The sequence below is a fragment of the Pogoniulus pusillus genome, chromosome 18 (genome assembly GCF_015220805.1).
Source record: "Pogoniulus pusillus isolate bPogPus1 chromosome 18, bPogPus1.pri, whole genome shotgun sequence".
Lineage (NCBI taxonomy): Eukaryota > Metazoa > Chordata > Aves > Piciformes > Lybiidae > Pogoniulus > Pogoniulus pusillus.
The window spans coordinates 4,715,024-4,740,549 of record NC_087281.1 but is presented as its reverse complement, the minus strand read 5'-3'; the positions used below and the strand labels follow the sequence as shown (position 1 = coordinate 4,740,549).

General features: G+C 49.0%; 1 protein-coding gene across 4 annotated transcripts in view; it reads right to left on the bottom strand.

The window, feature by feature from the left end:
- GRM1 (glutamate metabotropic receptor 1) overlaps positions 1-25,526 on the bottom strand; it is a 175,015-nt gene that overhangs the window by 70,760 nt on the left and 78,729 nt on the right. For all 4 annotated transcript variants that reach the window (XM_064158266.1, XM_064158267.1, XM_064158269.1 and 1 more), the window contains exon 4: positions 21,024-21,259. In XM_064158266.1, coding sequence (XP_064014336.1) covers positions 21,024-21,259 — 236 coding nt within the window. The remainder of the gene's footprint in view (positions 1-21,023; positions 21,260-25,526) is intronic.

Genomic DNA, 25,526 nt, shown 5'->3' with positions numbered 1-25,526 from the left:
AGCTTTGTTGTCCTTCTCTGGACACCTTCCAGCACCTCAACATCTCTCTTGAATTGAGAGGCCTAGAATTGGACAATTCCAGATCATGTGTAATGCTCCAGACCCTGTGTAAAGGGTTAACCCTCCTCAGAGTGGCCTAAACCTGACCCCAAGTCCCCCTGACTCCTCCCTGGGGGTGGTCTGAACCTGATCCCAGATGTAGTGGTTAGCCCACTCCCACTGCCTGTCTAGATCCCCTATAACAACAGAGGACCTTTGTGTTTCTTCTCTTTGCCCTCCCTGCCAGCCCGAGAGCATCACCTTTGTTGCTGCTGCTCCTGTTTTGCCCCATGGCCATCCTAGCACATGGTGGGACCAACACTGCCTGAATCTACCTCCATCCATTGCCATTGATCTGGTATTATATATTTGTATCTTGTTTGCCTTCCCTATACTCTTTGTAACTCCCCTACCTTAAATACCTTTTATTAATTGTTAAAGTTTCTCCTCTAACTTCCAAATGGAAGCAAGACTCTTCTTTGGGTGTTTTACCTCTTTTCCTCTTTACATCTAATTCTTTTCTTTCCAAAGAGGGGGAGAAGGGAAGGCATCCTATTGTTGTATTGTTCTGTTAGCTATATTTGAGTCTCTGGGAAGCTTACATCAGAGCAATACATCCTCCCTACCTTTAGAAAAGCCCAGATGGAAGCTGGAGGCCTTTGCATCACCTGGCTTTGCCAGAATTGTGTCACTGGAGTGGAAGGTAGGTGAGTGCAAACCGGTGCATGAAAAGTTGCTTTTCCTCTTCTGCACTGTTCTCCATAGCCTGCTCTGTTTCTTGTGTTGCCAGCAGCAGAAGACATGACTCAAAGGGAAATACAAAGCACCACCTAAGGGTCATGCACAACTGCCTGCATGCCAGCCACCTCAGGACAAGGCTGACTTCACTAGGCTGCCCCTGGCACAAGTTTGCCATCTACACAGATTGTTCCCATGTATTTATCATTCCTACCAGTGAGAGCTGAATGTCACAGATCACAGAGGTGAACAGTTGCAAGGATACATGTCCACAGAAAGTATTTATAGCCTCAGGAAGAAGAGCAGGGAAGTGGATAACAAGCAGAGAACTTCTACAAGTTAATGAGTATGATTCTATGGCATATCCTGTTAAACGCAGCTCTGGAGAGATCCGCTCAAACAGAAGGGCTGACAGAACTCCATCAGCCTAATAAAGCTTCTCTAGGGCATGACAACATGGCTTGAGAAGCCCTGTATTCATAGAATCATGGAACCAGTCAGGGTTGGAAGGGACCACAAGGATCAGCCAGTTCCAACCCCCCTGCCATAGGCAGGGACACCCTACCCTAGAGCAGGCTGCACACAGCCTCAGCCAGCCTGGCCTTAAACACCTCCAGCCATGGGGCCTCAACCACTTCCCTGGGCAACCCAGTCCAGGCTCTCACCACTCATGCTGAACAGCTTCGTCCTCATGGCCAGTCTGAATCTCCTCACCTCCAGCTTTGCTCCATTCCCACTAGTCTCAACCACCTCCTTGGGCAACTTCCTCCTAACATCCAGCCTAGACCTCCCCCACCACACCTTGAGACTGTGTCCCCTTGTTCTATTGCTGCTGGCCTGGCAGAAGAGCCCAACCCCACCTGGCTACAGCCTCCCTTCAGGGAGTTGTAGTCAGCAATGAGCTCTGCCCTGAGCCTCCTCTTCTGCAGGCTGCACACCCCCAGCTCCCTCAGCCTCTCCTCACAGGGCTGTGCTCCAGGCACCTCATTAGCTTCTGGACACGTTCCAGCATCTCAACATCTCTCTTGAATTGTGTGTCTTTGCTGATGACACACACAAACCAATTAATCAAGGAACTGGAAAAAACCCAACCCACCCCAAATAAATAGCTGGCATCTTTTACTCCTGTCTGTAAAATGCAGCATTCATTTCTAACTATAATCTGAGCTGAGAAATGATGTCTTGCTTCAGGAGTCAAATAATTCCCACTAAATAATAGAGCATGTTGTGGTCATTTTGCAGGCAGTCTGTACACAGTCCATTTTTAAAGAGAAACAAATTAACCATCATCATTACTTGTCTAACTCCCATAATAACTACTCTCTGTCTCTTAAAGGCATTGGAATCACTTTAGATGATATTCTATGTTGCCTGTTTCTAGAATGGATGTTTCATCTAATGGTATGTCCTGACCATCTGAAATATAGGAATTTCTTAAGTTTTTTAACCCTCATCTTGAATATTGTGTTCAGTTTTGGGGCTGTCCAGTTTAAGAGGGACAGGGATCTGCTGGAGAGGGTCCAGCAGAGGGCTAAAAGGATGATGAGGGGACTGGAGGGCACTGCCTTATGAGGAGAGGCTGAGGGACCTGGGGCTGCTTAGTCTGGAGAAGAAAAGACTGAGAGGGGATTTGATAAATGTTTCTAAGTATCTGAAGGCTGCCAGGAGAGGGGGGACAGGCTCTGCTCACTGCTGCCTGGGATAGGACAGGGAGCAATGGGTGTAAGTTGCAGCACAGGAGGTTCCAGCTCAACACAAAGGGGGAACTTCTTTATTGTAAGGGTCCCAGAGCACTGGAACAGGCTCCTCAGAGAGGCTGTGGAGTGTCCTTCTCTGGAGCCTTTCAAGGCCTGTCTGGATGTGTTCCTCTGTGATCTGTGTTAGATAGTATTGTCCTGCTCTGGCAGAGGGGTTGGACTCGATGATCTCCTTGGGTCCCTTCCAACCCTTAACATCCTGTGAGCCTGTGAACCCCAAACTGCTTCTAACTTGATGGATTCCTAAGTTCTGAATTGCAAGCAGAATTTCATTGATTTCTAGTTTTAAGCTTCCCTGAAGGTGTTGAAGCAAAGCCTGGCTGAGGCACTTAGTGCCATGGTCTGGTTGACTGGACAGGGCTGGGTGCTAGGTTGGAGTGGATAAGCTTGGAGGTCTCTTTCAACCTGGCTGATTCTACAATTCTATGAATTAGCATTTGAAACCCATCTTATTTTTTCATTAGCTAACTTCAGTTTAGTGCTGACAAACATATTGGTTTGGCCAACCTCAGCTTTTGCACTTAAAAGATGCTGTCAACAGCACAGTCACCTTAATGGGAAATTCACCATTTGTCTGATCCTGGTCAGAGGCCAAACTCTGATTCTACATCATGATTCCCCAGTCACAATTTATTCTGTGACTGATTCTTTCTTTGTTGTGGGTTGGGGTCCTTTCTGTTGTTGTGGTTTGTTTAGGGTTTAATTTTTTTTCCTCTTATTTTGTCCCCTTTCTTGAGAATATGGCAGCAGGAAATTCCATTTGTTACTCCCATTGTATGTCCTACAGTTTCTTCTTTCACTCCAAGTGCAACAGTGACCTATCTCTCAGCCTCTCTCTCAGGTTCTGCAGGGTCCCAGAAGTGCCTGTGCTGCCAAAGCCTCAGGCAACATTTTAATGCAACTGGTTATTGTCACAGAGACCTTGCATATGTCTGCTTCTCTTGCTTTCAATATAGCTTTCCTCCAGTGCCATCCTGGATCCTCATCCAGTCTCTCTAAGGATACAGTTCCACAGGAACCACTGTGTATGTAGAATCATAGAATCAACCAGGTTGGAAGAGACCTCCAAGATCATCCAGTCCAACCTAGCACCCAGCCCTAACCAATCAACTAGACCATGGCACTAAGTGCCTCATCCAGTCCCTTTTTGAACACCTCCAGGGACAGCAACTCCACCACTTCCCTGGGCAGCCCATTCCAATGCCAATCACTCTCTCTGCCAACAACTTCCTCCTAACATCCAGCCTAGACCTCCCCTGGCACAGCTTCCTTTTCCACCCACATACGGTGATCAGAAAATCACAGAATCATAGAGATAAGCAGGTTGGAAGAGACCTTCAAGCTCAGCCAGCCCAAACTAGCACCCAGCCCTATCCCAGTAACCAGACCATGGCACTCAGTGCCCCATCCAGGCTTTTTCTGCACACCACCTGGGATGGTGCCTCCACCACCTCCCTGGGCAGCCCATTCCAATGCCAATCACTCTCTCTGCTAACTTCCTCCTAACATCTCGAAAACCTTCATGACCTGAACTCCTTTGAAGAAGCAATTAAAAAGGAAGAAAAAACAGACTGGATGTAAGGAGGAAGTTGTTGAGCATGAGAGTGGTGAGAGGCTGGAATGGGTTGCCCAGGGAGGTGGTTGAAGCCTCATGGCTGGAGGTGTTTAAGGCCAGGCTGGATGAGGCTGTGGGCAGCCTGCTCTAGTGCAGGGTGTCCCTGCCCATGGCAGAGGGGTTGGAACTGGCTGATCCTTGTGGTCCCTTCCAACACTGACTGATTCTATGAAAACCCTACCTTCAATCACTCAGATAACTCTGTAATCTTGCTGCCTTATTCACACACTTCATTAATATCATATTTAGAACTACTGTTCTTAATAGGTCTGTCATTTGGAACAAGTCTAGCAGATAATGAGTTGCTACTGCTCTTACATGAGACAAGAATGAGCACATTATGATTCTACTACTTCATACATTTAAGGAACTGTTTGCAGATTTTCCTGTCCTTTGTCTAGATTTAATCAGACTCTTTACACTTTTTTCTTTTATTTTAAGAGGTAAGTCAGACACTTTTACAGCTGCCTGCCAGAACACACAGAATCACAGAATCAATCAGGCTGGAAGAGACCTCCAAGATCATCCACTCCAACCTAGCACCCAGCCCTGGCCAATCAACCAGACCATGGCACTAAGTGCCTCAGCCAGTCTGCTTTTTAACACCTCCAGGGATGGTGACTCCACCACGTCCCTGGGCAGCCATTGGCTCTCTTGGCCACCTGGGCACACTGCTGGCTCATCTTCAGCACCCCCAGGTCCCTCTCTGCCTGGCTGCTCTCAGCCACTCTGTCCCCAGCCTGTAGTGTTGCTTGGGGTTGTTGTGGCCAAAGTGTAGAACCCTGCACTTGGCCTTGTTCAGTCTCATCCTGTTGGCCTCTGCCCACCCATCCAGCCTGGCAAGGTCCCTCTGCAGCACTCTCCTACCCTCCAGCAGATCCACACCTGCTTCTAGCTTGGTGTCATCTGCAAACTGACTGATGCTGGACTCAATCCCCTCATTCATATCATCAACAATGATATTGAACAGGACTGGGCCCAGCACTGATCCCTGGGGCACACCACTAGTGCCAGCTGCCAACTGGATGTGGCACCATTCACTACTACTCTCTGTGTCTGACCCTCCAGCCAGTTCCTGACTCATATCAGAGTGAATCTGTCCAAGCCAGGAGCTGCCAGCTGTGCCAGGAGCTGCCAGCTGTGCCAGGAGCTTGCTGTGGCAGACAGTGTCAAAGGCTTTGCTGCAGTCCAGGCAGACTCCATCCACAACCTGCCCCACAGTCACCAGGCAAGAACCTGATCATAAAAGGAGATCAGGTTGGTCAGGCAGGACCTGCCCTTCCTAAACCCATGCTGGCTGGGCCTGACCCCTTGGCCATCCTGTAGGTGCTCTGTGATGGCACTCAAGATGACCTGCTCCATGCCCTTGCTGAGGCCAAGCTGACAGGTCTGGAATTTCCCTGTGCCTCCCTCCAGCCCTTGCTGTGGATAGTGCCAGGGAAATGAAAAGCACAGGAAATAGGTCTGATTGAATTTCAAGTGTCATGCTTTGGAGAAGAGGCCAGAGACTTCACCTGAAAGACAGAGTCAGAGCTCAGTAACTGTGTTGCAGCTTTCAGAACATGAACTGTCTCAGATACTTAAATTAGGAACCTGGATACATAATCAGGCATCTAATTAATTGCCTTGATTAATACCTGAACTTCTCTAGCTGCTGTTGCCTTCCATGGGAATTATGGGAGATCAGTACCCTTAAAAATCAGGCCAAATTATCTAGGTCACAGAGCATCACCTCAGGAGCCTAATTTTGGACATCTTCATTAGAAAATGAAGATTCAGAGTTAAAAATAAGCAGCTTTCCTATTAGCCATGGAATGTATTGAGTATTTGGCACTAGTCCAACCTCTGAAACTATCAGTCAGGGTATTTAGATCCAAGTGGGGAAATAGCATTAAAATAATATGATACACTTAGGCATTTAACCCATCCTCTCTGGAGATCTGTGTAGCCTATCTGGCATGGAGACAGCAAAAGGAACAAATACCAGAAGCTGTTCTCTGCCCATTGATCTTGGCCTGAAAACATCTAAGTACCAGCTCATAGCTGTCAGCATATGCATATGAGATAGAATCATAGAGTCAGTCAGGGTTGGAAGGGACCACAAGGATCAGCCAGTTCCAACCCCCCTGCCATGGGCAGGGACACCCTACCCTAGAGCAGGCTGCCCACAGCCTCAGCCAGCCTGGCCTTAAACACCTCCAGCCATGGGGTCTCAACCACCTCCCTGGGCAACCCATTCCAGCCTCTCACCACTCTCATGCTCAACAACTTCCTCCTCATGTCCAGTCTGACTCTCCCCACCTCCAGTTTTGCTCCATTCCCCCCAGTCCTGTCACTCCCTGACAGCCTAAAAGGTCCCTCCCCAGCGTTTTGGTAAGCCCCCTTCAGATCCTGGAAGGCCACAAGAAGGTCACCTGGGAGCCTCCTCTGCTCCAGCCTGCACAGCCCCAACTCTTTCAGTCTGTGCTCACAGCAGAGCTGCTGCAGCCCTCTGAGCATCCTCCTGGCCCTTCTCTGGACACACTCCAGCATCTCCACATCCCTCTTGTCATAAGGGCTCCAGAACTGGATGCAGTACTCCAGGTGGGGTCTCACCAGAGCATCCAAGGTCAAGATCAGAGCACTCTGAAGGGTAGAAAGTTGGGAAAGTTAAGGCCTCCTTGGAAACCAACCTTGCAAGAGAGGTGAAGGAAAGGGCTTCTTTCAATCCAGTGCAGACAAAAGTAGCAGGAGATGCAATGTAGTCCCACTGCTGAATGAGTTGGGTGCCTTGGTGATCACATTGGGTGATTCTGTGCTCCACAACCTCCCTGGGCAACCTGTGCCAGTGTCTCACCACCCTCACTGCAAAAAACTTCTTCCTAACATCCAGTTTCAATCTCCTCTCTGCCAGTCTAAACCCATTCCCCCTTGTCCTGTCATTACAAGACCTTGTCAATAGTCCCTCCTCAGTCTTCCTGTAGGTCCCCTTCAGATACTGGAAGGCCACTCCAAGGTCTCCTCAAAGCCTTCTCCAGGCTGCAGAGCCCCAACTCTTGTAGCCTGTGCTCATAGCAGAGCTGCTGCAGCCTTCTGAGCATCTTTGTGGCCCTTCTCTGGACTGGCTCCAACACTTCCATGTCCTTCTTGTGTTGGGGCTCCAGAACTGCACACAGTAGTCCAGGTGGGGTCTGGGGAGAGCAGAGCCAAGGGGCAGAATCCCCTCCCTTGCCCTGCTGCCCACACTGCTCTTGCTGCAGCCCAGCACACAGTTGCTGTCTGAGCTGCACTTACACTGCAGGCTCCTGTTGAGCTTTGCATCACCCCAGACCCCCAGGGCCTTTTCCTCAGGGCTGCTCTCAGCCATTCATTACCCCACCTAGAGCTGTGATCTTTCATGGTCCCTCCCATTCTGTGTGATTCTCTGCTATGGCCAGAGATGTGTTCAAGTAGAGTATCACAGAAAGCATTCCCTTTTGTGCTAGTTTGAAGCAGGCTAGAATGTTTTGGTGAGAAGGACTAAATTGCAGGCTGTAAAAGGAAAGCAAAGGTGATGTCTGCTTCACTCATAGGCTTGCTGAGATGTATAGGAACAAGAAACAAAAACATTAGATAACCACTCTCACTGGGGCTGCTGGCTGAGCTGCATCTCTCTAACCTCACCTTCCATTTTGGGCTAATCCACTTTGCTTCCTAACCTCTGGCTGAACCTCCATTCTTCCTTGGGACTGGGGTAAGGTTGAGAGGGGTAGGGGGAAGGTGCAGGGGTGGTTGGGAGCCCCTCCTGGGGACTCAGGTTTCTGGGAGGGGAGTTGTGTTTCTGCATTACCTTTTCCCTTGTCTATTTCTGTCTATACCTGTATCTACTGTAACTATCTGCTTGTATATTGAGCTGCTGTACATATAAGCTTCATTCATATTTCCAGAGCTGGCTGAGTCTAGTCTGGGTGATTTCTAAAGTGTAGGGGGGCAGGGAACACCCAAACCATCACACCTTTACAGCTAAGCTAAGATTAGTAGCTTCTGAATGACACCTACATGAGGACAATGCCTCACTGATTAGCAGTGAACTAAAGCTTAGAGAAATAAGTGGCCTGAATCTTTATTCACACATTAAATTCAACAGAAACCCAAAAGCCAGGCTCTTCTAGACTTGAAAGAATTTAGAGATCATTCATTTTTCACATACCTCCTTTTTTTTTCATGGGTGTACACAAATGTGATGATGCAAAAAGAAAGGAGCATCCAGCCTATCCGACCTAAATCACAGCAGAATTTGAGGCTTGGTAAGGAAATGGGCCCTTGGAATGTGATTTTTTAGACAAAAAGAACCTGGAAAAACAGTCAAAGTGGCCTTTACAGAGAGCAGGCAGCACACCACAGAGCATGACGTGTGGAGTGAACAGCTCTGATTTTCCATCCCTAAAGAACTGAGCCTGAACCCAGAGTTAAACTAAAGATTTGAACTTCCAGGTTCCTCAAAAGCTGCTTTCTACTATATGAATAACATAAAAACTGAGCTGAAGAAGAGCTTTGAAAATCATCTTATCTCACACCTTGCTGTGCTGCAGTAGCCCTCTGTGGCTTAGCCAGCAGCTGAGCCTAGCTGCAGCAGCTGCTTTCATTAGTTTTCTTTAGTTACCTCCACACTAACAGACTTCTGTGCTCCACAAGACCTCTCAGTATGAGTGGGAAAAGAGTTTATTCTACCAACACTACTCATCAGGTCACCTTTGATTATTATGGAATCAACCAGGTTAGAAGAGACCTCCAAGATCATCCAGTCCAACCTAGCACCCAGCCTTAGCCAGTCAAACAGACCATGGCACTAAGTGCCTCAGCCAGGCTTTGCTTCAACACCTCCAGGGACAGAGACTCCACCACCTCCCTGGGCAGCCCATTCCAGTGCCAATCACTCTCTCTGCCAACAACTTCCTCCTAACATCCAGCCTAGACCTCCCCTGGTACAGGTTAAGACTGTGTCCCCTTGTTCTGTTGCTGCTTGCCTGGCAGAAGAGACCAACCCCACCTGGCTACAGCCTCTCTTCAGGGAGTTGTAGACAGCAATGAGGTCTGCCCTGAGCCTCCTCTTCTGCAGGCTGCACACCCCCAGCTCCCTCAGCCTCTCCTCACAGGGCTGTGCTCCAGGCCCCTCTCCAGCTTTGTCATCCTTCTCTGGACACCTTCCAGTACCTCAACATCTCTCCTGAATGGAGGAGCCCAGAACTGGACACAGTAGTTTATTCTTGCAATGGATACAGCTTATTCAGAGTAAGAAGGTTTGTATGGTTCAAGTTTTACTGCTCAGGCTCATAGTTTCTTGTCCTTTATGCCACTGCTTGTTCAAGATCTGTTAAGAGTAACTCATTAAGTTTAAGAACACTATTAGTTATTTTTCAGAAGATATCCTTATGCACAAGGAGTATCTCTGGGCTGCAGCTGGACCTGAGTGTGTGGGTTTGTGTCTCTACTGTATTTACTTTGTGCTACTATTTCTGGGGTAATGCTGCCAGTAATAAATGCCCCTAAAATTTCAAGCTGAGTTCAAAATCTTTGGACCTACAGGTAAGTAAAGAAAGAGAAGATGTGGTCCAATAAAATGCCAGGAGGGCTGACAGAAGGCATTTTCCTTGTTTTAGGATTAGTTACCTGTGTTGCTTCATCTATTTTACTTACTGGTTTGGTTAAATCTAAGTTAATTGTTCTGATCTGTGACCTGCACAAACTGCTGCCCACAACTCCCTGAAGGGAGGCTGTAGCCAGGTGGGGTTGGGCTCTTCTGCCAGGCAAGCAGCAAGAGAACAAGGGGACACAGTCTCAAGTTGTGGTGGGGGAGGTCTAGGCTGGATGTTAGGAGGAAGTTCACAGTATCACAGTATCATCAGGGTTGGAAGAGACCTCACAGATCATCAAGTCCAACCCTTTACCACAGAGCTCAAGGCCAGACCATGGCACCAAGTGCCACGTCCAATCCTGCCTTGAACAGCTCTAGGGACGGCGACTCCACCACCTCCCCGGGCAGCCCATTCCAGTGTCCAATGACTCTCTCAGGGAAGAACTTTCTCCTCACCTCCAGCCTAAATTTCCCCTGGTGCAGCCTGAGGCTGTGTCCTCTTGTTCTGGTGCTGGCCACCTGAGAGAAGAGAGCAACCTCCTCCTGGCCACAACCTCCCCTCAGGTAGTTGTAGACAGCCTACAGTTGTTGGCAGAGAGAGTGATTGGCATTGGAATGGGCTGCCCAGGGAGGTGGTGGAGTTGCTATCCCTGGAAGTGTTCAAACAAAGCTTGGCTGAGGCACTTAGTGCCATGGTCTGGTTGATTGGCTAGGGCTGGGTGCTAGGTTGGACTGGATGGTCTTGGAGGTATCTTCCCACCTGGTTGATTCTATGATTCTATGAATTAACATTAATTGGGTGCATGTTTCCTCACCACACTGCTGATAGAATTTAAAGCATCTGAGACAGCCTGAGCAGTCAGGAGTGCTGGAATCATTCTCCAGGCATAGAAAGACTCAGGGAGCATAATTCATGTGTCCTGTCCCTCTACTTTGCCCACCGAATGGAGAAGCCTGAACGTTACAAGTCTCCTCAAGAACTATTTTCACCTCAGAAGTGGAAACTTGGACTGTTAAAACTCACAATGGAAAATGTAGGTGTTGAAATTCAAGCTCAGAGAAGTTTTATTGTATCCTGCTGTAATATCTATGTGTTCTGCAAGCTGTCTTCTATGTGCTTTACAGGAATATATGTAGACTGCTTCTTCCCTTCATTAAATAGTGATGTGCTGCCTTCATGGATCTCAAAAGAAGACATTTTATTTTCCTTGCTATTGTGTTTTGAATGACAGCTCTGGCTTAGAAGTATTTCTGGAAATAGAAAATATTAGATAAGTGTAGGTGCCTACTTCCAAAAACAAAAATAAGAAGCTAGAAGCTTCTCTCAGCCTGAAAAGGTGTCTGCAAAACTGGGAAAGGAAATGACACTACAGCTCTCCTGTCTTATCTGCCTTGACTAAAAAGATAGCAACTTGAGTTCTTCCAAACTATTTGCCCCTAATAGGTTTCATTCTAGGTGCTTGAGAACCTGAGGTGAGTTTTTATGGCATAAAGGCTGGGATCTCCTGCCTTGTACTGAGGACAAAGAGAGTGAGACAAGACTCAGCTCCTTCTATACTACAGCTATATAATGGGAATCCAAAGCATGAGTTAGAGACAAACCCTATAAGGAGAGGCTGAGGGAGCTGGGGGTGTGCAGCCTGCAGAAGAGGAGGCTCAGGGCAGAGCTCATTGCTGTCTACAGCTACCTGAAGGGAGGCTGTAGCCAGGTGGGGTTGGGCTCTTCTGCCAGGCAAGCAGCAACAGAGCAAGGGGACACAGTCTCAAGTTGTGCCAGGGGAGGTCTAAGCTGGATGTTAGGAGGAAGTTGTTGTCAGAGAGAGTGATTGGCATTGGAATGGGCTGCCCAGGGAGGTGGTGGAGTTGCCCTCCCTGGAGGTGTTGAAGCAAAGCCTGGCTGGGGCACTGAGTGCCATGGTCTGGTTGATTGGATAGGGCTGGGTGCTAGGTTGGACTGGATGATCTTGGAGGTCTCTTCCAACATGGTTGATTCCATGATTCTATGATACATAAGGTATAACACATCTTAAAGAAGTCATAGCATGTCAATAGGATCACAGAATCAAACTGGATAGGAGGCAAAACATTTTCACATTCAAGCAATGGATCAGGTTGCCCAGAGGTGCTGTGACACCTTCATCCTTAGAAGTTCTCAGGGCCAAGATGAATAAAGCCCTGAGCAACTTGGCCCAACTCATCACTCATCCTGCTTTGAGCAGGTAGCTGGACTACAGTCTTCCTGAGCTACGTTCTAGGATGGAGTGATTCTGTGGTTCTGCTACACTCTGGTTGCTTGTGGTTCTCTTGGAATTAGCAGATAAAGCAATTCTCAGGGTATGACCAAGACATGAGTAAGCATCCTGCAAGGAACTTGGACTGCGAGCTCCTTTGGAACAGAAAATATCTGTATCTTTTGTTCTTGTCCATCACCAATACATTACCCTGACAAACAATCCTGCTCCTCCAGGATCATTTGAATCAATGAATGAATCCTGAATTGCCCACTTTGCTCCACTGCACTCTGTTGAACAATGTCTGTGCTGATTGCCTGCCAGTGTATTTTACTGTCACCACAGATGAACTGCTGTGGGCATAATCTGATGTTTGCATCAGTTCCATAACCAACTTTGTGATGCAGAGAAGTATTCATCCCACTTGGTGTACAGAAACCATAACCATTGTGTTACCTGTCAGGGGATGAATAAGGCATCCTGTAAAGGAGCAGCCAGACCTCTATAGAGGTGTTTGCACTGCACTGAGTCGTACACCATTTCTGTGTCAGCATGGCTTGCATTTATTTCTGCCCTATATAGGCTCACCCAATCCAACAGAGAAATATTTGCCTCTGTGTTTTTGTGGGGAGAAACTCAATCCCATTTGGGCTATTTCTATCACTTCTGGGAGCAGAAAATATCCTACATAGTTCTTGGAAGGATACTGGAACTTGGTTGCCTGATGTATGCAGTCTATCACCTAATCTTGCTGTCAGCATACAGTCACTGTACCATCTCCAAAGTGAGGGAGAGGCTGAGTCATCTGATGTGCCAGGGGAGATTTAGGCTGGAGGTGAGGAGAAAGTTCTTCAGTGAGAGAGTCATTGGACACTGGAATGGGCTGCCCAGGGAGGTGGTGGAGTCGCCGTCCCTGGAGCTGTTCAAGGCAGGACTGGACGTGGCACTTGGTGCCATGGTCTGGCCTTGAGCTCTGTGGTAAAGGGTTGGACTTGATGATCTGTGAGGTCTCTTCCAACCCTGATGATACTGTGATACTGTGATACTGTGAACTAAATTAAGTTGTGATCATTGCTTGGGACAGTGCCTGGGACCATGGGCTAAGGAAGCTTAGTGTCAGCTCCATCCTGAGTTAGGTAGCTTCTTAGTATCTCAGATTCAGAAACAGCTATTTTATCTGTCACTATTAAGGTGGTCTGCTGCTCTCTTCTGACTTTGCACCTGAGAGGCATGAAGAATGGTATAAGTTCACAGTATCACACTATCACAGTATCACCAAGGTTGGAAGAGACCTCACAGATCATCAAGTCCAACCCTTTACCACAGAGCCCAAGGCCAGACCATGGCACCAAGTGCCACATCCAACCTTGCCTTGAACTGCCCCAGGGACGACGACTCCACCACCTCCCCGGGCAGCCCATTCCAGTGTCCAATGACTCTCTCAGGGAAGAACTTTCTCCTCACCTCCAGCCTAAATCTCCCCTGGCACAGCCTGAGGCTGTGTCCTCTCGTTCTGGAGCTGGCCACCTGAGAGAAGAGAGCAACCTCCTCCTGGCCACAACCACCCTTCAGGTAGTTGTAGACAGCAATAAGGTCACCCCTGAGCCTCCTCTTCTCCAGGCTAAACAACCCCAGCTCCCTCAGCCTCTCCTCGTAGGGCTGTGCTCAAGGCCTCTCCCCAGCCTCGTTGCCCTTCTCTGGACACGCTCAAGCATCTCAGTGTCCTTCCTAAACTGGGGGGCCCAGAACTGAACGCAGTACTCGAGGTGTGGTCTGACCAGTGCAGAGTACAGGGGCAGAATGACCTCCCTGCTCCTGCTGACCACACCATTCCTGATGCAGGCCAGGATGCCACTGGCTCTCTTGGCCACCTGGGCACACTGCTGGCTCATGTTCAGGCAGGTATCAATCAGCACCCCCAGATCCCTCTCTGTCTGGCTGCTCTCCAGCCACTCCGACCCCAGCCTGTATCTCTGCATGGGGTTGTTGTGGCCAAAGTGCAGCACCCTGCACTTTGAGCTATTGAACCCCATCCCATTGGCCTCTGCCCATCTGTCCAGGCGGTCAAGGTCCCGCTGCAGAGCCCTTCTGCCCTCCAACCCAGCCACATCTGCCCCCAGCTTGGTGTCATCTGCAAACTTGCTGATGACTGACTCCATGCCCTCATCCAGATCATCTATGAAGATGTTAAAGAGGATGGGGCCCAGCACTGATCCCTGAGGGACACCACTAGTGACAGCCGCCAGCTGGATGTGGCACCATTCACAACCACTCTCTGGGCTCAGCCCTCCAGCCAGTTCCTAACCCAGCACAGAGTGTTGCCATCCAAGCCATGGGCTGACAGCTTAGCCAGCAGTTTGCTGTGGGGGACAGTGTCAAAGGCCTTGCTGAAGTCCAGATAGACCACATCCACAGGTTCCCCACATCCACCAAGTGGGTCACCTGATCATAGAAGGAGATCAGGTTAGAAAGGCAGGATCTGCCCTTCCTAAACCCATGCTGGCTGGACCTGAGATCTTTGCCATCCCTCAGGTGCGCAGTTATTGGCCCCAAGAGAACCTGCTCCATCAGTTTCCCTGGCACTGAGGTCAGGCTGACAGGTCTGTAGTTCCCAGGTTCCTCCATCCGACCCTTCTTGTGGATGGGGACCACGTTGGCAGTTTCCAGTCTCCTGGGACCTCTCTGGTGAGCCAGGACTGCTGGAAAATGATGGAGAGTGGCTTGGCCAGCTCAGCTGCCAGCTCTCTCAGCACCCTGGGATGGATCCCATCTGGTCCCATGGACTTGTGGGTGTCCAGATGGCTCAGCAGGTCCTGAACTAATTCCTCATGAATTTCCAGGGGAACACACTGCTCCCCGACCCCATCCCCCAGTTTAAGAGGCCATTTGCCTCCTCCTCCTCTCTCCTTACTGTTGAAAACTGAGGCGAAGAAGGCATTCAGGACCTCTGCCTTTGCTTCATCATCAGTTATAGTGTTCCCCTCCTGGTCCAGTAAGTTCTGAACCTCATAGAATCCTAGAATGGTCTGGGTTGAAAAGGGCCTCCAAAGGTCATCTAGTCCCACCCCTGGAGGTGTTTAAGGCCAGGCTGGATGAGGCTCTGCCCAATCTGTTTTAGGGTAGGGGGTCCCTGCCCATGGCAGGGGGTTGGAACTGGCTGATCCTTGTGGTCCCTTCCAACCCTGACTGATTCTGTGATTCTAGTCCAACCTCCTCTGCAGTAAGCAGGGGCATCCTCAACTAGATCAGACTGACCAAAGCAGCATCCACGTGTTTGCAGCTTGCACCATCAGCTCAGCAGCAACCCAGTTCTGGTGACAGAGCAGCTGGAGAACAGCCAAGCAGAAAGGAACCTGGATGTGCTACTCGACAGTAGCTGAAGATGAGCCAGCAGTGTGCCCAGGTGCCCAAAAGAGCCAATGGCATCCTGGCCTGCATCAGGAGCAGTGTGGCCAGCAGGACAAGGGAGGTTATTCTGCCTCTGTACTCAGCACTGGTCAGGCCACACCTTGAGTGCTGTGTCCAGTTCTGGGCTCCTCAATTCAAGAGAGATGTTGAGGTGCTGGAATGTGTCCAGAGAAGGGCAACAAGGCTGGTGAGGGGCCATGGTCTAGTTGACTGGACAGGGCTGGGTGCTAGGTTGGACTGGATGATCTTGGAGATCTCTTCCAACCTGGTTGATTCTATGACTCTGTGGTCTGGTTGATTGTCTAGGGCTGGGTGCTAGGTTGGACTGGATGATCTTGGAGGTCTCTTCCAACCTGGTTGATTCTATGACTCTATGGTCTAATTGATCGGCTAAAGCTGGGTGTTAGTTTGGACTGGATGAGCTTGGAGTTCTCTTCCAACCTGGTTGATTGTATGATTCTGTTCAGAACTCAGTGTAACACAAGAAACAACATCAGTCTGTTTTCTCTGAGACTGAATGAAAGAATTCAAGCAGTGAGTTGTGTCCTCACTGAAGGGAGATTCCTAGGAACTGCCTTTCCCTTGCTTTCGAGAGAGCCTCCAGCCCCAAGCTAATGCTGGCTCTGCAGTGAGAGGGTGTGAGAAACTGCAAATGCAGCAGCTGCAGTCACTTGAGGAGAAGTCCTTGCCTATCCATGAATGCTGAAAATGGAACTTCCCATTCCAGTGGCAATTCTGAATACATCACTCACTAAAGTGATTAGGTTGTGTATGAGCCAATTATACTGGGCAGGCAGTAATTGAAGAGTCTCAAATACAAACTTGGTAATTAATCTTCTTTTCAAAGCAAATAGGTCCAAGTACTCTGACAACAACACTGCCTTGTCTTTTTTTTTCTTCTTTTTATTTTTTTCTTCTTTTTATTTTTTTCTTCTTTTAATTTTTGTCTTCTTTTTATTTTATTTCCTTCTTTTTATTTTTTTTCCTTCTTTTTTTCCCCCTTTTTTTTTCTTTTTTAATTTTTTGTTGTTGTTGCTTGGGTTTAATTTGTTTGCTTCTGGCTGTTTCTAGGCAACTCACTGCTGGGCATGAACAAATACCCTCTGCTCCCCTAAATATCACACAATTTTATCCTTGGGTCTCTCTTCTATTGGGTAGTTTCTCTTCCTCTGGACACTCTCAAGGCCTGTCTGGGTGTGGTCCTCTGTGATCTGTGCTAGATTGTGTGGTCCTGCTGTGGCAGGGGAGTTGGGCTTGATCACAGTATCACCAAGGTTGGAAGAGACCTCACAGACCATCAAGTCCAACCCTTTACCACAGAGCTCAAGGCCAGACCATGGCACCAAGTGCCACGTCCAATCCTGCCTTGAACAGCTCCAGGGACGGCGACTCCACCACCTCCCCAGGCAGCCCATTCCTGTGTCCAATGACTCTCTCAGGGAAGAACTTTCTCCTCACCTCCAGCCTAAATTTCCCCTGGAGTAGCTTGAGGCTGTGTGGAGTAGCTTGAGGCTGTGTCCTCTCGTTCTGGTGCTGGCCACCTGAGAGAAGAGAGCAACCTCCTCCTGGCCACAACCTCCCCTCAGGTAGTTGTAGACAGCAATAAGATCTCCCCTGAGCCTCCTCTTCTCCAGGCTAACCAATCCCAGCTCCCTCAGCCTCTCCTCGTAGGGCTGTGCTCAAGGCCTCTCACCAGCCTCGTCGCCCTTCTCTGGACACGCTCAAGCATCTCAGTGTCCCTCCTAAACTGGGGGGCCCAGAACTGAACACAGTACTCAAGGTGTGGTCTAACCAGTGCAGAGTACAGGGGCAGAATGACCTCCCTGCTCCTGCTGGCCACACCATTCCTGATGCAGGCCAGGATGCCACTGGCTCTCTTGGCCACCTGGGCACATGATGATCTCCTTGGGTCCCTTCCAACCCCTAGCATCCTGTGATCCTGTGAGATGTTACATCTCCAGGCATGGAAGATGTACTTGAACAGTTTACTGCCTTCAAATCCATTTCTGTCTATGCAAAACTACAGGTATGCTTTGCTCTCACTGAGGACTACTGATGTGCTTCTGGAACACAGAACAAAACAGGGCTCAGAGGTTCTCACAGTGCGTGCTGATAATGTACAGAGGCTCCTGGGACCACAGGGGATTCATTTTTTTTCCATAATAGAATCATAGAATCAGTCACAGTTGGAAGGAGCCACAAGAATCAGCCAGTTCCAACCTCCCTGTCATGGGCAGGGACACCCTACCCTAGAGCAGGCTGCCCTCAGCCTCAGCCAGCCTGGCCTTAAACACCTCCAGCCATGGGGCCTCAACCACCTCCCTGGGCAACCCAGTCCAGCCTCTCACCACTCTCATGCTCAACAACTTCCTCCTCACCTCCAGTCTGACTCTCCCCACCTCCAGCTTTGTTCCATTCCCCCCAGTCCTGTCACTCTCTGACAACCTAAAAAGTCCCTCCCCAGCTTTTTTGTAGCCCCCTTCAGATCCTGGAAGGCCACAAGAAGGTCACCTGGGAGCCTCCTCTTCTGCAGCCTGCACAGCCCCAACTCTTTCAGGCTGTGCTCTCAGGACGTGTATGACATACAGCAATGTATGACCCTGTCACAGACATACTGAGGCAATACTGCGAGGTAAGAGTGGAAGCTCTTAGCCATAATGGACTTTTGGTACTTGATATCAATATTGAACACTGATGATTTTCCTGGGGTAATGCAGCAATAGCAGCAGTACTTAAATCTGTAGTGCCAGAACGAATTCTGAACTTTATCTACTGCAATTTTTAATGGATCTCAAATATTTATGAATCATAGAATCATGGAATGGTCTGGGTTGGAAGGGGCCTCCAAAGATCATCTAGTCAACCCCCACTGCAGTAAGCAGGGCATCCTCAACAAGATCAGGTTGCCCAGAGCCCTATCAAGCCTCACTTTGAGTATCTCCAGGGTTGGGGTCGTGACCACCTCCCTGGGCAACCCGTTCCAGTGCTTCACTATCCTCATGGTAAAGAAACTGTTCCTAACATCCAATCTAAATCTGCTCTTCTCTAGTTTAAAGCCATTGCCCCTCATCATATCACTACAGGCTTTTGCAAACAATTTCTTCCCACTCTTCTTGCAGGCCCCCTTCAGGTACTGGAAGGATGCTAATAGGTATTCCCAGAGCATCCTCTTCTCCAGACTGAACAACACAGTTCCTTCAGCCTACTTTTGTAGAAGAGGTGCTCCAACTCCCTGATCATTTTTGTGGCCCTCCTCTTCAACCCACTCTATCAGGTCTAAGTCCTTCCTATATTGAGGGCTCCAGCCCTAGACATAGTACTCCAGGTGAGGTCTCCCCAGGGCAAAGTGGCAGAGTCACTTCCTTGGATCTGCTGGCAATGCATCTTTTGATGCAGCCCAGGATGAGATTTGCCTTCTGGGCTGCAAGTGCACACTGTCTGCTTATGGTTTCTGTTCACACAGATACTTTGTGCAGGAGGCAAGAGGCAATTCAGATTCCTTTTACTTTCTAAAGAGAGCTTGTGAAGAAGACTGTCCCCAACCCTGCAGTTTGGGGCAGTTTCTTGGCACTGTCACACTTGACCTCCTTGGAGAGAAAGGCTCCATCAGTCAGGTCTGAAGTGACTTCTTAATGCCATAGAAAGGTCAGACAAAGATACAGGTCCAGAAAGCTCTGGCGGTGCCAGATAGTCACAAGTCAGTTCTGAGCAGTTAAAGAAAGATAAATACACAATTGCATTGCTCCCAGGCTTGCTGGGGCCATGTGTGCCTCTTGATTCTGATTATTTGGAATAGATACCTGAGAGTGTTTCCCTTTGGTGATCTGAGGCATTTCTGAACTTTTTAGTTGTGTGTGATAAGCCTAAGGGTTATCAGCAGTTCACAACCAGCTTTAAGACTGATCATTTTTCAGCAAAGCCTAAACATTTTGAGGCTTCATGCAAAAACTCACAGCTTTTTAGAGGAAGAAAAGATATCTGAGTGCCTGAACTGTGGCTGTTAACTATCAGATAATTAATGTGGATAAATGACTTTGTGTTTTACCAGCCCTATCAGAACACAGCCCTTCCAGAGAAGGGCAACAAAGCTGGTGAGGGGCCTGGAGCACAACCCTGTGAAGAGAGGCTGAGGGAGCTGGGGATGTGCAGCCTCAGGGCAGACCTCATTGCTGTCTACAACTCCCTGAAGGGAGGCTGTAGCCAGGTGGGGTTGGGCTCTTCTGCTAGGCAAGCAGCAACAGAACAAAGGGACACAGTCTCAAGTTGTGCCAGGAGAGGTCTAGGCTGGATGTTAGGAGGAAGTTGTTGGCAGAGAGAGTGATTGGCATTGGAATGGGCTGCCCAGGGAGGTGGTGGAGTCACCATCCCTGGAGGTGTTCAAGCAAAGCCTGGCTGAGGCACTTAGTGCCATGGTCTGGTTGATTGGCCAGGGCTGGGTGCTAGGTTGGACTGGCTGAGCTTGGAGGTCTCTCCCAACCTGGTTGATTCTATGATTCTATATGGACAGATAAATGGCACAGGAGGGGGCAGAGGTCCTCCTTGCAGGCTGGGCCCCTGCAAACACATGAGCATACACAGGATGGTTTCCTGAGGGGCTACACCTGAACACATACCTAAGACAGTGACTAAAAACTGTGTAAAAAAGGCCTGGGCAATATCTACTTGACAGAACAACTCCTCAGAAGAAGTCCACTGAAGACATCACTCACTGGAAACATCCCTGGGCAACACAAACTGTAAAGGACTTGGACTTTGGAAGTCCTTTTTCTCCCTTCCTCTGGCCAATGGTAACATAATTCCTTTCCTACTCTCCTCCTCTCTTCTGTTCCCCAACCCCTCTCTCTCTCTCTCCCCTTCTCTCTTTTCCTTTATCCTTTTATACTCTCCCTTTTTACATTTGCTCTCACTTGCACCTTAATTCCACAACACAGGAATATGTAAGCACAAATCTCTCTCCTCCAGACTGAGAGATTTTTTTCTCTCTCTTTCCTCTAGACTGAGACAGTTACAACCTTGGACAAGATTTGTCAGCACCAGCATAGCCCTAAAACATGTTCAGAGAACAAGTCACTCTATAACCAAGCAGAACCTGAGGGGAGGTTGTGGCCAGGAGGAGGTTGCTCTCTTCTCTCAGGTGGCCAGCACCAGAACAAGAGGACACAGCCTCAGGCTGTGCCAGGGGAGATTTAGGCTGGAGGTGAGGAGAAAGTTCTTCCCTGAGAGAGTCATTGGACACTGGAATGGGCTGCCCGGGGAGGTGGTGGAGTCGCCGTCCCTGGAGCTGTTCAAGGCAGGATTGGACATGGCACTTGGTGCCATGGTCTGGCCTTGAGCTCTGTGCTAAAGGGTTGGACTTGATGATCTGTGAGGTCTCTTCCAACCCTGATGATACTGTGATAGAACCAAACTGAGAAGAGGACAGGAGGGTGGGCAAACAATGCCAGACCCTACTGCCACCAGAGGTGGAATTTATGTCTATACCTTAGGGCTGCCACTTTTCACTCATGGTTTATACACTTCCAACACAAGCAAGCAACCAACCAACCAACCAAACCACATCCCAAAGCTGTGGGGTTTATTCTTTTTTTGTTCTTTCTTTTTTTTTAGTGCAGCTTCAAACAGGACAGTAGTTGAGAACTTACCAGTGCAGTTCTTCTGGAAGTTGGGATTCTCCTGGGGGTGCCCTGGGATGCGGCACTGGAATCTGTGCTGCCAGAATTCAGGGAACCAGGGGTTGCGAGTGTTGGTGTCCAGGCGCAGCTTCAGGTAGTAGTCATCAAAAGACAACACCTCTGGAGACTGCAGCTTGATAGTGATGCCTCCGTTGGCTTCAGGTTCGTAGCCTTCAATGACTTCATCTCTGTCAGCCCAGCCGTCACTGCAAAGAGGCAGAAACCCCCCTGGTTAAACGAGAGCAGAGAGGCTGCTGTGGGAATGGAAGCAGCCACAGGCTGAGCAGCAGCCTTGGAAATCACTCAGAGAATCACAGAATCAGGCAGGGTTGGAAGGCATCACAAGGATCAGCCAGTTCCAACCCCCTGCCATGCCCAGGGACACCCTACCCTAGAGCAGGCTGCCCACAGCCTCAGCCAGCCTGGCCTTAAACACCTCCAGCCATGGGGCCTCAACCACCTCCCTGGGCAACCCAGTCCTGCCTCTCACCACTCTCATGCTCAACAACTTCCTCCTCACATCCACTCTGAATCTCCCCACCTCCAGCCTTGCTCCATTCCCCCCAGTCCTGTCACTCTCTGACAGCCTAAAAAGTCCCTCCCCAGCTTTTTGTAGTCCCCTTCAGATCCTGGAAGGCCACAAGAAGGTCACCTGGGAGCCTCCTCTGCTCCAGCCTGAGCAGCCCCAACTCTTTCAGTCTGTGCTCACAGCAGAGCTGCTGCAGCCCTCAGAGCATCCTTGTGGCCCTCCTCTGGACACACTCCAGCATCTCCACATCCCTCTTGTCACAGGGGCTCCAAAATTGGATGCAGTACTCCAGGTGGGGTCTCACCAGAGGGGGAGAATCACCTCCCTGGCCCTGCTGGCCACACTTCTCCTGATGCAGCCCAGGATCTGGTTGGTCCTCCAGGCTGCAAGTGCACACTGCTGGCTCACATTAAGCCTCTCATCCACCAGCACACCCAGGTCCCTCTCCTCAGGGCTCCTCTCCAGCCACTCACTGCCCAGCCTGGATTTGTGTTTGGGATAGTCTCAACCCAGATGCAGGACACTGCACTTGCTCTTGTTGAACCTCATGAGCTTGGCTTGTGCCCACCTCTCCAGCCTGTCCAGGTCCCTCTTGATAGCATCCCTGCCCTCCAGCCTGTCTGCTGCACCACACAGCTTGGTGCAGTCAGCAAAAACAGAACTCTAAAGGAAGGTCTAAAAATTCAGGCAGAAAGGGAAAGAAGAAAGATGGAGAATTGTAACGAGCTCTCTGATCTATTCCACTAAGACTCCTCATTAACTTATCTGAAGTGAAAAGGAATTACCCCTGTTCCTCTGGCAGGGGTGTTTTGGCATGGCATCTGTGGTGAGGTGTTCATGACATGCAAGGCTGGCCTGTAAGGGGTGGAAACTGAAAGAATTCATTTCAATCCCAAGGAAACCAGGCCAGAATCCTGGGTGTTTAGTGGAAGAGATCTCAGCATGCATGGATATTACATGGATAGATGAGCAATTCCAATCAAACATAAAGTGAGAAATGCATTGTGTTGGAAGAGAATGAAACACAATACCTGATAAAGCCAACCAGACTAAAAAGAAAACCATGTGCTATGCCTGCACTGCATGGGATTTGTGAAACACAGAAACAGAGAATCAGCCAGGTTGAAAGAGACTTCCAAGCTCATCCAGTTCAACCTAGCACCCAGCCCTGTCCAATCAACTAGACCATGGCACTAAGGGCCTCAGCAACTTGTGCTAGCTTGAGCCTAGCTGGGTTATTTTAGTGAGAGGAATTACACTATTGGAAAAGGAAACAATGGTGATGTCTGCTGCACCCATAGCTTTGCTGAGATGGATAAAAACAGGAACAGAAACATAGATAACAGAGTTGCTGCCTGGCTATGGCTGCCTCCCTTCTCTCTCTAACCTGCTGTCATAGAATCATAGAATCAACCAGGTTGGAAGAGACCTCCAAGATCATCCAGTCCAACCTAGCACCCAGCCCTAGCCAATCAACCAGACCATGGCACTAAGTGCCTCAGCCAGGCTTTGCTTCAACACCTCCAGGGATGGTGCCTCCACCACCTCCCTGGGCAGCCTGTGTAACTAATCCTTCTGCTTCCTAATCCCCCTGGCTGATCCTCCAAACTCACCTTGAATGTAAGGCAAAATCTGGGATAAAGTAGAGGGGTGGAAAGGAGGTGGAAGGGTGGTTGGGAGCCCCTCCTGGGGAATCTGGTTTCTGGGAGGGCTGCTGTGTTTCTGTGTTACTTTTAACTTGTCTATTTCTGTCTCTAGCTGCACAGATTGTAGATACCTGCTTGGATATGGTGCTAAGCTGTAAATATAAAACTTCATTCCTTGATTTCCAAATTGGCTGACTCTAGTCTGGGTGATTTTCTTAAGTGTGTGAGGACAGCTAACACCCAAACCATCACACCTTTCTTTTCTTCAACTCCTTCAGGGACAGTGACTCCACCACCTCCCTGGGCAGCCCATTCCAATGCCAATCACTCTGCCAACAACTTCCTCCTAATATCTAGCATGAATCTCCCCTGCCACAACTTGAGACTGTTCTGTTGCTGCTTGCCTGGCAGAAGAGACCAACCCCACCTGGTTACAGCCTCCCTTCAGGTAGTTGTAGACAGCAATGAGCTCTGCCCTGAGCCTCCTCTTCTGCAGGCTGCACACCCCCAGCTCCCTCAGCCTCTCCTCACAGGGCTGTGCTCCAGGTTTTCTTTTGCTCTCTCTTTTTTCTCTTTTCCTGTCTTTTTTTTTTAAACAATAAATGTCTTTCTACTTTATATTCATTCATGTCAAAAATATACTTTTAAAGCCCCCAGGATGAGCCTCTTCCTTGACAACAATATTCCATGCCAAGTTCATATGAACAGGTCAAACAAAGTCCATTTGGTTTAACATCTGAGTTTTAGTTTAGTTATTTTAAAAAGCAGAATATTGATTTAGTGTCATCCTCCAGTTCTTATTAAGGCCCCCTAAGAACAGGGTTATTGCTGTCTAATTTAAGTGCAAATGTAAGTCAGCCATTTCTTAATCTTAACATGCTGGGCATGTCAAGAGAGAAACAGATTATTCTGGCACCTCAGATCTAGCTCTATCAACTAAAAATCAAATCAGCAGCACTGCTGCTCTGAGAAACAAACAAATGAAACCCTTCCAGTGGCAAAGAGGTCAGGAGGAAAAACACAACTGACCACTGAAAGTGAAGTCTTTGTTTCACCCAAAAGAGGTTGCACCCTGAACTCCAGATAGGCAGAAAGAAGATGCTTGTTAGGAATTGCTCACACACAGCCTTGAAAAGAGCCTCAAATGATGTTGAGACAAGAGAACATGTCCAGAGAAGGCAACAAAGGTGGAGAGGGGCCTGGAGCACAGCCCTGTGAGGAGAGGCTGAGGGAGCTGGGGGTGTGCAGCCTGCAGCAGAGGAGGCTCAGGGCAGACCTCATTGCTGTCTACAGCTACCTGAAGGGAGGCTGTAGCCAGGTGGGGTTGGCCTCTTCTGCCAGGCAAGCAGCAACAGAACAAGGGGACACAGTCTCAAGTTGTGGCAGGGGAGGTCTAGGCTGGATGTTAGGAGGAAGTTGTTGTCAGAGAGAGTGATTGGCATTGGAATGGGCTGCCCAGGGAGGTGGTGGAGTCACCGTGCCTGGAGGTGTTGAAGCAAAGCCTGGCTGAGGCACTTAGTGCCATGGTCTGGTTGACTGGATAGGGCTGGGTGCTAGGTTGGACTGGATGAACTTTGAAGTCTCTTCCAACCTGGTTGATTCTACAACTCTATGACATACCACTTGGGGTCCTTTAGGATATACTCAGCATAGATGTGCCTGGGAGTCTGCAGTTGAAAACAGACAAGATTCAGACTACCAGGCTCTGTCACAGTCCTAATGAACAGGTATACAGTAAGCATTGAGATCCAAGCTAGCCTCAGTTCAAGTCCCTGCCTACTGACTGACATTCATGATGTCAAACCCAAATCTCAGTCACAACCAAAAATAAAGCAGAAAGGGAAAAAATCCCAGAGCTGCTCCTTTTAGCTCCAGAAGTCCTCTTTGCCATTATCACAGACTGCAGTTGGAAGAAGCAGAACTGCTTTGCTAAGGTGTGACAATGGACAAACGTGTCTGGCTTGTGGCTTGGGCACCTCAGCCTCCCTGTACTTTCTGAACTGCACACATACATACTCCTGTGTCAGAAATACCAGGAGAAATGTCATGGATTTCCAATCTCCTCTGCTCTTCCACACACGAACACTGTCAGCTGCTTTTCACAAGAGCAGCTGAGACAACCAGCAATCAGGCTTTCTATTTTCATCCCCTTAGGGCTTAACTCTTCAGCTACACAGCAGCAGCTTGCCTCTGCTTTCCTGCCCAGCACTCAGGGTGCTACCATTGCAGATGCTTTTCACAAATAAGCAAACCCAAAACCCCAAACCATGCTGTTGTTTATGAAGACAGCTTGCCCTG